Here is a 15102-nt window from a genome sequence, read left to right as displayed (position 1 = left end):
AGCTTCTGCTCACAAGTGCGACAAATTAACATTTTGAGAGGTCGGCCCGTTGCAGATAGAGAGGAGGGAGGGAGCCGCGGGGCTGTCGAGCAGCCTCAGATATAAATCTGACTGGATTGACCTGACACAGCCAAGGCCCGCTGTTAAACTAAGCTCCAGTGGAACATTGTAAAAAGAAAATGCGCATGCAGATTTTATGTCACCAATGCCAACTCCAAGCATGATTCAACTTGAAGCCTGACAGCAGTATTTACTGTTTCCCATCTCCCCATGCACTCCTCCTATTAATTTGTTTGTGCCTCTGCACAGCACTAAGTCTTCATCTGTCTCTCTCTCTCTCTCACCCCTCTGCAGTTCGAGAGGAATGATCCTGTGAACGGCAGAATCAGCGAGAGACAGTTTGGGGGTATGCTGCTGGCCTACAGTGGCGTCCAGTCTCGTAAACTCAAGCAGATGCAGAAGGGCTTGAAGAAGATGTTTAAGGATGCACAGGTAGATATCTCTGTGTGTACTTATTCACACTTCCATTGTAATCTGAGGGAGGTGATTTGTACTCTGGTTATATTCTGTATGGTGGTTTGGTGGTGTGGGGTGTTTTCACGTAGTTTGCTAGAATGCGAGGATGCGTGACTGACGGCGTGTGCCTGAGGGGGAAAGGAGATTGTGCTGGGACATTGCGAGTGTGTGTGAGACGGACTGGATGAGAGGTAATTCATCACTGGGGGAGGACAGGCCATTCGGAGCCGGACGTTATCCACCTGACCAACACTGACTCTCTCTCCGACTCTTCTACCTTCCACTATCTCTGTGTGCGGTGACTAGAGCAGCGAGCACTCAGCAGGCCAGGAGGACATAATTACTCCATTTCTCTCTGAGCTTCTTAATAAAGCCTTCAGTCTTTGTCCTCCTCCTCAGTTGCTCTTCTATCAATAAATAACGCCTTAATCAGTTTGACTTATTTATTAGTTTGCTTCAGATGTAGGTTTCTTGCAAAAAGGAATTGTGACCTTTCCTTAGACATTCTTTCACCAAACGCCACCGCTTTGCTCTAAGCAAGTGAAATGGCTCCAGCTGGGACAGACCAAACGGAGGAGATATGTACAAATATTCAAGATGCAGAGGGTTCAGAGCCAACATCAGTATATGCCCATATCCTTTTTCTATTTCCAGTTATTTCGCGCCTGTTTCCCTGTAATAAGCCCCATCACTCAGTTGACTGAAGTGACGCCCCTGCATATCGTATCCCCAGAAGTGTTGCAGCAGAAAATCTATCACTTTTTTTTTTTTTCCCCCAAAGATAGCGAGCATCACATGAGCTATGATGAGACACATTTGATGATTAAATGCAGTGTTTAGCAGAGAAAAGAAAACAGAAAGCAGGGAAGCTGCTGCTCCTCCCAGGCATGACACAAAGACGAGGCTGGTGCTGCCAGAGTTGTGTCTCCCGAAGGAATTGAACTGCATTAAGCGTCTCTCTCTTTCGCTATTTATCCCGTCTTTTTTCCATGCAGCTGTCAGTCTCACTGCATTGGCATAACCTGTAATGTGAATGAGTTAAGGGTTATTTACTGCGGGAGACCAGCTGCTTACTTTTCTTTGCAAATGGCCTCATCAGCAGAGTGACAGCTGTGTGAATATGCGTCTGTTTGTATGTGCATGTGTGTCTTAGACCGTCTGTTTCCTCTGTCTGTCCGCGCCGCGCTGTTCATCCATGTGTGCCGACTGCTTCTGCCCGAAGTTGTCATATGTGTCACACTCCCAAAATGCCATGGTGCAGAGGCAGAAGTAATTATCATTTTTGGCTCATTTTTCACATGAGTGTAGAGCTCTTAAGGCTCAGGTTAAATGTCAGGAATGATTTGTTTCTGTTCCTCTCATTTTGTGTATTTTCCCATCTTGCGCAGGGGATCACGTTTGAGGAGGTGGAGAATTTCTTTACTTTCCTAAAGAACGTGAACGATGTGGACACAGCCCTGAGTTTCTACCACATGGCTGGAGCCTCCATAGATAAAGGTACACTCACATTTGCCCTTTTCCTCTGACATTCTGCTCGCCTAATTACTCTCCTTAAGACTCAACTGTTGTCACTTTCATCCTCTGACACTCAGAGCTGTTAACACTCCGCCAGCCAGATTGGCTTCCCACATCTCCTTCTCTTGCTCAGCCATTTTTCATCTGTTCCTCCATCTATCCATTTATCTACCGACTCTTCCTTTAGGCCCGCAGGAGAGCACACGAAAATGTCTGTCAAGAGAACATCGACCGTGCGGTCACAAAACAGATCAATGTGTTCTCCCTACAGAGGTCACCAAAAACACTGAGCATTGTGCCTAAATAGGCAAACATGAACAATGCAATTTTACAACATTAGTCTTGGTGTCTTTGCCTCGGGCAGATGACTTTTCTGCCAAACCGGAGACTGAATTAGCAGCTCCACTTCAGCCAAGTTTTGAGACGAGGAACATTTCTCCCGGGGGAAGTGATCAGAGGTTCGGCAAGACTCTCTGAATGTGGGATTTCATTTATCGATCCTGAAAGCACTCTGTTCCCCAGGAGGAAATCCCGCAGCGTGTGCTCCTTCTGCACCAGCAGCGCCGCCGCTCCTCCCAGAGAAGGGAGGAGGAGAGGAGACGTGCTGAGAATTAATTAAAGTTACGTTTCATGTTCTAATCTGTCACAATGACCGCCTACAGATTTATTCCATCATTATTAAAAACATCTGTAATAACTCGACCTCTGGACAGATCCCTTTGCAGGCTGTTTATTGTTGCCCACTGACACTTGGTGGCATCATCACTGGGGGAGGGAGAGTGGGGGTGGGACTGCCCGTCAGCACCAGGATGGTAACTACAGCTTAACCAACACTTGAAGAACCCTAAAGCGGGACGTTCACATCGTCATCCTCAAGGTTTCAGTCCTGGTTGATTTTGCAACACCTGTAGTTACCATGGCAACAGTAAGTGCAGTATAATACTCCAGCAAACAGTCATTGAGCAGATACTTAGTCAGAAATACAACAGAGGAGCGACTGGTGTATCTGTTTACAGGGCAGCTCAACAAACGTACGTCGTTTACATAAAGAAGGAAATCAATAATCTGCCTTTTTCCATCACGCCATGAGCAATCTGATTTCACACGGCGCACAGCGCAGCAGCCATTTTCCACAGGATACTGTAAGAAGTTGGTTACCTTGCTGAGGAGCTGGAGGTGTGCAGTCCTTCAGCTCACTGTTGCTGCTCCTTCTTTTTCCATCAGTCCTTTGTGTTAGTGTTAAACTGATCTGCTGTCAAAAAATGCAGGAAAAGAATGTTGTCTTGTTTTCTAGATGTGTTTTAGATTTGTGATTTCTTGAAAGTCTGAAGGATTATGACTTCGGCAGACAGCATTCTCACGCCTGAATAATGTGTCTGCAAAGACCAATTATTAAATGTCACATCAGTCATTAAACTGAGGTTATTTCCTTTATCTTCCTCAACACATTAATGTCTACAGAATTTATTTGTCACACTCGTAACGATGAAAGTCGATTTAATGTGAGAGGCAGCGAGGACCAGCAGCTTTTATAATATGGCAAATGGTTTAATGATGAGTCAATGTTTTCGTCATTCATTGCAGTGATTCAGCCCTTCATTGGGCCTCTGTATGTTTTCTGTCAGCACATCCATTAGTTCTGACTCACTGATGAAACGGCTTCTGCTCTAAGGGAGTGCAGGGTCTATTGTGTGTGTGTGTGTGTGTGTGTGTAAATGATCTCTGCTCCTGTTGTCCGTGAAACCGTCTTCAAGCCTTAAAGGGATAGTTCATATCTTTTGAAGTGGGGTTGCATGAGGTCTAGGGCTGAACCATTATTTTTGACGGATATTACAACGTGATTCACAATGTTGGAGGAATGATCATTTTTGCATCAATATTCTAATTTTCATTGAAAAATATATTAAACAGATCATGGTGCAAACATCTCTGCAGCAGCACAATACTTTTTTATGACACATTTTGCCTTTTAACAAATATTGCGCCTCCTGCAGTTTGGACATTGCTCAAGTCCATATTCCAGGCGCAATATTTGTGATTTGATTAAATTCTGATTGATTGTTCAGCCGTAATGAGGCGCTTATCCACAGTCAGGGTCTTGCAGTAGATGGCGGTCGGCACGCCCCCGGTTTGCAGAAACGGACAGGAGTACCGATACAGAAGCTAAGCAGTGTGCTGCTGTGGACGGGGGCAGCAGCAAAAACAATTGTAGCCCCCTATGAGAAAGGCCCCTCCAAAAGAAAAATCAATATCAGTTTAAGTGTACGCTATATTTGGAATATTTTCACCGCTCTTTCCAACGTGGAACTGAAGCCGCTCTCAATGCTCTCCTTAAAGCCACCAGACTGTTGGTCTACCTCTGTCTCGATTGGTTAGTTTGTTTGTGTGACTTCAGTGTTTTAAAAGTTTAGTTGGCTGAAGTTACATTTAGCTGCGGCCCCGTCACAGCAGTATTGCTTATATTCCGTGACGGTACTCCCGTATGTTTCTCCAAACTGGGGCTGTGCCGACTGCCATCTACTGTAGGGAATACACAGCATATAGATGAGAACCTCAAACAGCACCGCTTCAAAAGATCTGAACAATCCCTTTTAAGGAGCTCTTGTGTTTTTCTCTTGTATTTTACATCCTGAATTTCTTTTTTTATACGTCTTTCATCTCGCTCTCAAATCTGATAATTTCACACCCTTTTAGTACAGTGTCTCATATGTGGGTGTGTTATCTGGAACTGCACATTGTTGAAGGTAGAAAAGAAGGCCACTAATGAGATTCTTGGTGAAGTGATTCAGCTGTTTTTCTTCTTTCTTTTATGTTTTTTGTCGTGCCATTTGCAGGATGATTTTGTCAGATATTCTATTCCTCCCCGCCCTCTCCTCCTTCTCATTCTCCTGTCTCTCTTTTACTTTGCTTCTCTACTTGTCTGATAATCAATCATTCTGCTGGAGACTATGGAGGTTTTCATCATTTGTTTTTCTGAAATGACCTCAGAGGCTTTTTCCTCATTCCTCCGAGCCCGTCTCATTCTCAGATAGATGTCCTGATGCTGTCCGCTCCTCCTCTCAGCCCCTTTCTTTCTCTGGATCAGATAGTCTCCCCGGTGAATGGGAGTCGTGGCTGCTATCGATCGCAGGCAGTTTGACTCGCACACAATGTCCTCCACATGGGCCCATTTATGAGCTGGCTTGTGTGACTCGCACCTCTATTACTCTCTTCCACGAATGTTGAAGCTCTCTATCTGTGATTCCCTCCCTCCGTCTCTCAGTTACCATGAAGCAGGTGGCCCGCACCGTGGCCAAAGTGGAGCTGTCGGACCACGTGTGTGATGTGGTGTTCGCTCTGTTCGACTGCGACGGTAAGTGCCCGGCTAACTATATTTTATGAAAAGCAAATAACTCCTCAACGGACGGGTGGAAATCATTCACAAATGGAAGTCACAGGCTCCTCCTCTTACTGACTCTGTCCGTTATTTCATCATTTGTCCTCTTGTCTTGCCCTTTCTCTCCTCCCTCTCCTCCTGTCTGTCTGCCTCAGGGAACGGCGAGCTGAGTAATAGGGAGTTCATAGCCATTATGAAGCAGCGGCTAATGCGTGGGCTGGAGAAACCCAAGGACATGGGCTTCACTCGGCTGGTGCGCGCCATGTGTAAGTGTGCCCAGGATACCGCCTGGGACTTTGCCACACCAAAGACATAGAGAGACGAGAGGCAACGTGGGAGAGGATGACGACGTGTGAATAAAGCAACAACACCAGTAGCATCAAAGACCAAACTGGTCTAGACAATTCCAACAGACAATTAATGCAATGAACTCATTAGGACTGCAGCTCTGAGGGGCATCATCAACCATTAACGCATGTCGCTGTAGTTCAAACTATCAATATAGTGACTGAAGCATGCTGCAGCGCACCGTGTCCTGAAAGGCTTCTGTCTCATGCCTGTCCAAGGCATCATGGATATTTGTATATTTTAAAATATACAAGGTTTGTAAGTTGTTTTTTTTGCCACATTCTATATAGATGAATGCCTTGTCAGCAGGTAACTGTGTGACCCTTAGTCGAACGCTAAAAACAACACTTTTATATCTGCAATTATATCTTATTATTTGACCTTCAGCGGTATAAATGCCGCAGTATGTCTGTTCTATACCGACAACAGACCCTTAGTTATTTCTTTGGCAGGGCAGAAAGCAGACGGCTGTGATCTTGTTAGCGCCTTTTCTTTCAGTCTGCCAGCTCCAGCTGCTGCATCCCTATTTTGTCCCTTAAAAGATCATTGTTGCTCATCCTGCCCTACAATGTACTGTTCAAAGTCTGTATTCTTCTAATTATTTCCCACTGAAACACTTTATATAAGATGGATGTTAAAAGAAATGCTCTATTAAAGATGTTTTTAATAATGTAAAAGTGATTAAGCTTTATTTATGAGCGACTGTGTTCAGCTTGACTCGTAAATTGGATCGTTGTCCTGCCATGTTCTCAATTTCACTCTTTGACTCAGAGAAAAGAGCAATCGGGGATTAGCGAGACTAATCTACGGAGCACAAAGAATGTCATTTTTCATGTGTAATAAAATTGGGCGTAACATTTCGGGGCAAAACTTGCACGGCTGATTGTATGCAGTGCATTTGAGTGTGTGCCAGAGGAAGAAAAAGATGCTGGTGTATGTGTGTGTGTGTGTGTGTGTGTGTGTGTGTGTGTGTGTGTGTGTGTGCGCGCAAGAGATCGGTCAGCAGTTTTGTCTAATTGAGATGGACAGGATGGGCAGCCCTCTGCCTCTGCTGCCCATTAAAATATTATCCTGCAGCCGCTTGGTACACACACTGTGCGTCGGTCTGAAAGGAGCTGGCTGGCTCTCCTGCACACAAAGCAACTGACGGACAGAAGTAGTACTCAGGGATGATTGGTGGGCAGGAGATTAGGTTGAAGGATCTCTCATCAGTATTCCTCACAGAGTTTTAGTCTTGTGTGACAATCCCGAGTGATCGTAAAATGAATAGCTTCACTGTATCAACCTTTTAACGCTCACTTTAAAACATAAAGATGCTTTTCCTGTGAAGACCATGGGTCTCCAAAAACATCAGAACAGCCTTGTTTTCATATTTGTGAAAATCCTTTTCTTTAAACTAATCAATATGGTTTTAAACGTTGTGTATATATCATAAGATATTCCATAATAGAGCAGCTAATGCTTTTTTTGTTTTTTCAGAAAAATTCAAGTCATCAAATTGGAGATGCATGGTTTTCTTTGGAGACAGACGGTAACTCCTTCTCAGAAGTCCTCCAGCAGTTCATTAATCATAACTAGGGCTGCAGCAAACTGTCATGGTCTATTAATATGTTGATTACTTATTTTATTAACTGACTAATCATTTAAGTCTGTACAGTGTTAGACAATTGGGAACAAAGCAGTCAAATAGTTTGTTATATCCAACCAACCGTCAAACAAGAAAGGTTACAGAGATATTAAACAAAGAAACGCAGCTGCAACCAGTGATTGTGCCTGATGAATGACAATTAATCCACTATATAAAATGGGGATTTTTTTCCTCTCAATTAATAATCGATTATTTGATTTCAGCTATAATGTAAGCAAAGTAAAAGAAACAGTTTATTTCTGCTTTGAAACCTAAAGGCTCCTGTAACTCGTCGTGTCTTCATAGATTACAACATACTGCCAGCAACATGGCCTCCAACTGCATCGAGTCTCTCGTCAACAGTTCCATCTGCACTGAAAAGTTGCCCGGTAACAGCTGTACAGTAGCAGTACCGCAGCCCCCCCTTCTCAACAGCTCAGCCGTGTAAACCCCTGAGCACACACGCTCTGTCAAGTTTCCCTGCTTGGTGAGCACTGAAGCAACACCCAATGGATAACTGTTGTCAGACTTTGGAAAGGGGTCTATATTTGGAGTGACTGCAGACCTCCCTCCTAAGTCAACAACTTAGTGTTGGCACAGAAATGTACACAACATTTCCTGTGTAGATACATAACGTGTGTGCACAATACATCTGCTGTTCGGCCAGTGAGCATAGGAATCAAACTTTTTTTCTTCACGCTGAATGCACCGAGTGTAGGCTTCAGTAGGCCATGTCGTGTGCCATCTGTCATGTCTTATAAGTGAATGCAAAGATAATAAAAAGTATTTATTATTATAGCATTGTAAGAACAGAGTTCATCCAGTCAGCTTAATCTTAAGTGTGATCCCTTTACCTGCTTCTCCATAAAGTTTTCAAAGGAGGGCTACAGTGGAAGTAATTTAAAGTTGCTAAAACTTGAGTTACAGTATATCTCAAAAGTGAGTACACCCTTTAGATTTTTGCAAATATTCTGTTATATCCTTTCAGGGGATAACATTATCCTACTGAAACTTTGATATAACATAAAGTAGTCAGTGTGCTGCTTGAATAACAGTATAGATTTATTGTCCTTTGAAAATTACTCAGTACACAGCTGTTAATGTCTAAACAGCTGGCAACAAAAGTGAGTACACCCCATAGTGAACATGTCCTAATTGTGCCCAATGATGTTGTTTTCCCGCCCTGGTGTCATGTGACTCGTTAGTGTTACAAGGATTCAGGTGTAAATGATAAGCAGGGCTGTTAAATTTGGTGTTTTGGGCACAATTCTCTCTGAATGCTGGACAACATGGCACCTCATGGCAAGGAACTCTCTGAGCGGCTGAAAAAAAGGATTATTGCGCTTCACAAAGATGGCCTTGGCTATAAGAAGATTGCCAACACCATGAAAATGAGTTGCAGCACAGTGGCTAAGATCATACAGCGGTTTTCCAGGACAGGTTCCACTCGGAACAGGCCTCGCCAGGGTCGACCAAAGAAGTTGAGTCCACGTGCTCAGCGTCATATCCAGAGGTTGGTTTCCAAAAATAGACGTGCGAGTGCTTCCAGCATTGCTGCAGAGGTTGCAGAAGTGGGATGTCAGCCTGTCAGTGCCCAGACCATACGCCGCACACTGCATCAAATCGGTTTGTATGGCCGTCGCCCCAGACAGAAGCCCCTTCTGAAACCGATGCATAAGAAAGCCCGCAAACAGTTTGCTGAAGACAATGAATCCAAGAACATGAGTTACTGGAACCATGTCCTGTGGTCTGATGAGACCAAAATAAACCTGTTTGGGTCAGATGGTGTCCGGCGTGTGTGGCGGCACCCTGGTGAGGAGTACCAAGACAAATGTGTTTTGCCTACAGTCAAGCATGGTGGTGGCAGCATCATGGTCTGGGGCTGCATGAGTGCTGCCGGCACTGGGGAGCTGCATTTCATTGAGGGACACATGAATTCCAATATATACTGTGACATCCTGCAGCAGAGCATGATCCCCTCTCTTCGGAAACTGGGCCGTAGGGCAGTTTTCCAACATGATAATGACCCTAAACACACCTCCAAGATGACAACGGCCTTGCTGAAGAAGCTGAAGGTTAAGGTGATGGACTGGCCAAGTATGTCTCCAGACCTAAACCCAATTGAGCACATGTGGGGCATCCTCAAGAGGAAGGTGGAGGAGTGCAAGGTGTCCAACATCCGTGCGCTCCGTGATGTCGTCGTGGAGGAGTGGAAGAAGATTCCAGAAGCAACCTGTGCAGCTCTGGTGAATTCCATGCCCAGGAGGGTTAAAGCAGTGCTAGATAACAATGGTGGTCACACAAAATATTGACACTTTGGGCACAATTAGGACATGTTCACTATGGGGTGTACTCACTTTTGTTGCCAGCTGTTTAGACATTAACAGCTGTGTACTGAGTAATTTTCAAAGGACAATAAATCTATACTGTTATTCAAGCAGCACACTGACTACTTTAAGTTATATCAAAGTTTCAGTAGGATAATGTTATCCCCTGAAAGGATATAACAGAATATTTGCAAAAATCTAAAGGGTGTACTCACTTTTGAGATATACTGTGACATCCTGCAGCAGAGCATGATCCCCTCTCTTCGGAAACTGGGCCGTAGGGCAGTTTTCCAACATGATAATGACCCTAAACACACCTCCAAGATGACAACGGCCTTGCTGAAGAAGCTGAAGGTTAAGGTGATGGACTGGCCAAGTATGTCTCCAGACCTAAACCCAATTGAGCACATGTGGGGCATCCTCAAGAGGAAGGTGGAGGAGTGCAAGGTGTCCAACATCCGTGCGCTCCGTGATGTCGTCGTGGAGGAGTGGAAGAAGATTCCAGAAGCAACCTGTGCAGCTCTGGTGAATTCCATGCCCAGGAGAGTTAAAGCAGTGCTAGATAACAATGGTGGTCACACAAAAATATTGACACTTTGGGCACAATTAGGACATGTTCACTATGGGGTGTACTCACTTTTGTTGCCAGCTGTTTAGACATTAACAGCTGTGTACTGAGTAATTTTCAAAGGACAATAAATCTATACTGTTATTCAAGCAGCACACTGACTACTTTAAGTTATATCAAAGTTTCAGTAGGATAATGTTATCCCCTGAAAGGATATAACAGAATATTTGCAAAAATCTAAAGGGTGTACTCACTTTTGAGATATACTGTATGTCGTCTCTGAAGATCCAACATACTGCAGTAAGTGCACAGTGAACACAAGAGACTTTTCTACCAAGTCATTTCATTTTCTGATACAATCGTGTGTGTGTGTGTGTGACAGAGAGACAGAGAGACAGAGACAGAGACAGAGATTTAAAGTGCATGATTAGTGTGATGAATATATATAATAGATATGGTTTCAGGAGGTAAGATTGTGGAACAGTAATAAAAGCTCTCAATTAAAACTGAGTGACAGTATCAAAGCTTAAAAGAAGTTTGTTAATGAGTGAAGTTTTATCTCAAACAAAATGAATATACTGCTGTTTGAAAAAAAAAGATAATTTGGTCCCGGAGAGGAGTCTGAACATGGGAGGTTTCCAGTGTTATTTTCTTCCAGTGAATGTTGGAAAGCTTTTCATGATTCATAAAACACAAGCAACAACTGTATAAAGAACATTGAGTTACTTGATACGGCCGGTATTAAAGGGTTAGCCTCAAGGGTGATCAATTCATCAGACTGATCTGGTTTACAAAGCTGCCAGAGCTCCTTTGTGTGACTGTCAACACTTCTAAGATGTTGTGTTAGATTGCTCCGTGAAACTGGAGAGGCTTCAATATGTATTTATAGGGAAAATTGTCAGAGTTGCCAGTTAAACTGAAAATTATGGGAAGGTAAACTGGAAAGCCTGACATTTCAAAACAGAGCGTTTGGGGGCTAATGGACTGTCAGGGATCATGCAGCCCTTTAACTTGCAGCTGGGGCTCAGGAAGTAGATTGTACTTGTCTGTGTGTGAATGTGCATCCTCCTGATGAGCAGGTCGCACCTTGTATAGTGGCCTCTGCCACCAGTGTATGAATGTGTGGGTGAATGCTGGCTTGTTTTGTGAAGTGCTACGAGTTGTCGCTAAAACTAGGAAAAGGGTTGTATAAAAGCAGACCACTCACCATTTTACACAAGTTTACTCGTCATGGCAACTACTACACCAGTTAGTGAAAAAAGCTGCATCATGCTCTGATCGGTCAAGGAAAATAATCCGGGTGATGTCATCAGGGATATCATTCAATCGCTTGGATAATAGTAAGTGTAGGGTCCATCCTTTTGGAGCTTGACCCATTTTAAAGGACTGAAAGTCTGGCACTCAGCGACTGTCATTTTAAACAATCCATCGCAAATCTGCCTCGCTATGTCTCCCAATAGTATGGAAGTGCAATGCTAAATTGATGGAATATCCCTTTCAGTCCTATGGCAAGTGATATGTCAGTTCACATGCGTACAGTGAGTTTCACATTTTCAACTGAGGCTCAGTATTGGAGCAAAGAACTACCAGACTGCCATCTAGTGGCTTTGGTTAAAGTTAGAAGAGTGCTTGCTCAATGTCCAGAGAAATAACTTATTACCAGCTCTGAGCCAGCCAGCCCTAACCCATATAATGTAAATGTAAACACATAAGGGACGGGTTCAGGAACTACATGTTTATTTAAAGTATGTATTACTTGTACAGACATGTTTATAAGATGTATGTATTTTAATTGCATATATACATTTTATTCAGTGTGGGAGTCCCTAGCATCTGCAAGGGACTTGTTGTAAATATAGGTTGCAGACTTTGCCTGTCTCAAGGCTAGCTGAAGGCTACATTACATCTACATCTACATCGACATCTTTACCTCAGCTTTGGTCACTTGGTTTGCCTCTGAAACAGTTCTTGTCACAAATGAAGTCATTGACAGTGTATGTTTTGTGCCTCTTGGCGTGCTTGTGCTTGGACGATTTTTCCGTCGTGTGCAATCATAAAATCTGAATGACACACTTTACAAAAAACACGAGTTTGCCCGACTCTGCTTTTTATTAAATAAGGGAAGATCTCCTCCCATTTGTCTAGTTACTTGCATAAAGTTTGAACTTGTTTGGCAGGTACAGCTGCGTCTCCATCTATCTCCCGTTCACTGTGACTCTCATCATATGCTTTCTTCTTCTGTGTTATTGTTCCTGTTTTCTTCTTCTGTGTGTTTACTGGCGGATAACGTTTTTCAAGTTAAACATAATACTGCCACCTGCTGTACCGGAGGCCACTGTACACCTTTTTAAATTAGGCCTATTTTTATTTTTGAAAGGTTAAAAATATGGAATAATTTCTGGAAAATATTTAAACGGGAGGACAGCGGGATAGAAGTAAAAATACGGGATAATCCCGGGAAAACGTGAGTGTTGACAGGTATGGTGGTCATCCTGTATGGATCCAAGCATTAAACTGCACAGCAACAACTGGAGAGTTGACATTTTAGGGTTAAACATTTCCGAGTTGATTTCAACTCAAGAAGTGTTACTTTAACATTTTCTGATTGAAATGGTGTTTATTGTTGGAGTTATTTCACAGTGTTAATCATGTCAGAGTTAGACCAACTCTGTAGAGACACGATTAAGCTCCGCCCCTGCAGGTCACCGCTTCGGTTGGAGATGAGTAGTGTCTTAACACTTTCTCTAGAAAAGCTGTTTATCATTATGTTTTGTATTATCATGTTTTCTTTATTAGTTGATTGAAGCTGCACTGAGGCAAGTCTGGTGGTGAAGAAGTACTACAGGAATACCAAACAATAGAAACATTAAAAGATGCCACAAGAAGACAAATGGTTAACATACTGGTAGCTCGCATGATTGAAAATCATGAGTGTGTTTTTTTATATTGTTTCATTTGTGCCAAATAACTGCATGCCCATTGTGCAAATTTTGATTAGGAATTGAATATCTCCTCTCGGGCACATCTCCACTAAAGCTATAAGAGAAGAGTATGCTCTTGGGATAGTGACACCGTTCCGTTCCATAAAGGATCCATATACCAAGAAAGGCTATGTGGGCTATGACCAAAATATTTTTTAGTTTTATTTCAGGAACACTTCCATGATGCTGCAGGCAGCACAGGATACATTTCTTGGCGTTTGAAAGCAATCCAACGAAAGATTTGTCGAGGATCTGCACCATCACCAAATAGCCCTATGGACACTTCTCCCAAATGTCCAACGAGCTGTTAATGTACAAAGACAGCTGGATGGGGATGCTTGCCAAGGGGTTATGTCTTTGCTCAACCATACCACAGACAATTCCCTGATTTTTCAGAAGATGAGAGAAACCTTTCAGCACCGTCAGACGCTTGTTAATGACCCCAAGCAGAGGTGTTGATATCCTCCTTCCCAAGATTCCTGGATACCAAAGGATTGGTACATTTGGAATTAAATGTTTACAATGTTTACACATGGCTATATATATATATATATATATATATATATAGTTATAATATGTATATATATATAAATATACATATATACTACATATATATATACATTATATACCTACATATATATATTATATATATGTGTGTATATATATAGTGTGTATATTCTATATATATGTCTTATCTATCTCTCTGTTTCTGTCTCTCTCTATGTAATCCTCTCCCTCTATTTGTGTACTCTCTCTTCTCTCTAGTCTCTATATCTCTATGTTTCTCTCTCTTACCTATTTCTTGTCTTCTCTCTCTGTCCCTCTCTTCTCTCTCCTCTCTCTTTCTTCTCTCTTCTTATCTCTCTCTCTATCTCTACAGTATACTTATACTATCATATATCTCGAATCTCTCTAGATCTCTCTCTGAGATCTTCTCTCTCTCTCTATCTCTATCTCCCTCTCTCTCTCTCTCTATCTCTCTCTCTCTATCTATCTCTCTCCTATCTCTATATCTATATCTCTCTCTCTCTACGTCTCTCTCTTTCTACTCTCTCTCTCTCTCTCTCTCTATCTCTATACCGTCTCTCTCTGTCTCTCTCTCATTTCCTCTCTCTATCTCTATCTCTCTCTGTGTCTCATGTGTGTCTCTTCCTGTCTCTCTTGTATGTCTGTCTCTCTCTCTGTAATTCTCTATCTCTGTCCTCTATCTCTCTATGTCTCCTCTATCTCTCTCTCTCCTCTCTCTCTCTCTCTCTCTATGTGTCTCTCTCTCTCTATCTCTCTCTCTCTCTCTTCCTCTCTGTCTCTCTCTATCTCCTCTCCTCCCTCCCCTCTCCCTCTCTAGTCTCTCTCTCTCTCTCTCCCTCCCTATCTCCCTCTCTCTCTCTCTCTCTCTCTCTCTCATCCTCCATCTCTCCATCTCTATCTCTCTTCTATATCTATAGACATACATCATATATACATACAGATCACACATATACACACATATATATAATATATATATACATATATCTATCTATATATATATATACATATACACACATATACATCACATATATACATATCACATATACATATACACACATATATATATATATAATATACACTATATTCTCTATCTAGATAGATACACATATCTATTACACATATCTATCATATATATATATATCTATATATCTATCTCCACCTCTATCTTCTATCTCTCTCTCCACATCTCTCTTATCTCTCTCTCTCTATCTATCTATTCTCTCTCACATCTCTATCTAGCTCTCTCACATATCTATCTCTCTCTCTCATATCTATCTCTCTCTCTCTCTCCCCCTCTCTCTGTCTCTCTCTCTCTC

General features: G+C 42.6%; 1 protein-coding gene across 4 annotated transcripts in view; it reads left to right on the top strand.

The window, feature by feature from the left end:
• micu1 (mitochondrial calcium uptake 1) overlaps positions 1-6432 on the top strand; it is a 31808-nt gene extending 25376 nt beyond the window's left edge. For all 4 annotated transcript variants that reach the window (XM_029449265.1, XM_029449264.1, XM_029449267.1 and 1 more), the window contains 4 exons: positions 355-492; positions 1905-2013; positions 5294-5383; positions 5563-6432. In XM_029449265.1, the coding sequence (XP_029305125.1) occupies positions 355-492; positions 1905-2013; positions 5294-5383; positions 5563-5723 (498 nt within the window). In that variant the 3' untranslated portion in view covers positions 5724-6432. The remainder of the gene's footprint in view (positions 1-354; positions 493-1904; positions 2014-5293; positions 5384-5562) is intronic.
• The last annotated feature ends 8670 nt before the right edge of the window (positions 6433-15102 follow it).

This window comes from Cottoperca gobio, chromosome 15 (genome assembly GCF_900634415.1).
Source record: "Cottoperca gobio chromosome 15, fCotGob3.1, whole genome shotgun sequence".
NCBI lineage: Eukaryota > Metazoa > Chordata > Actinopteri > Perciformes > Bovichtidae > Cottoperca > Cottoperca gobio.
This window is presented reverse-complemented; position numbering and strand designations above follow the sequence as displayed.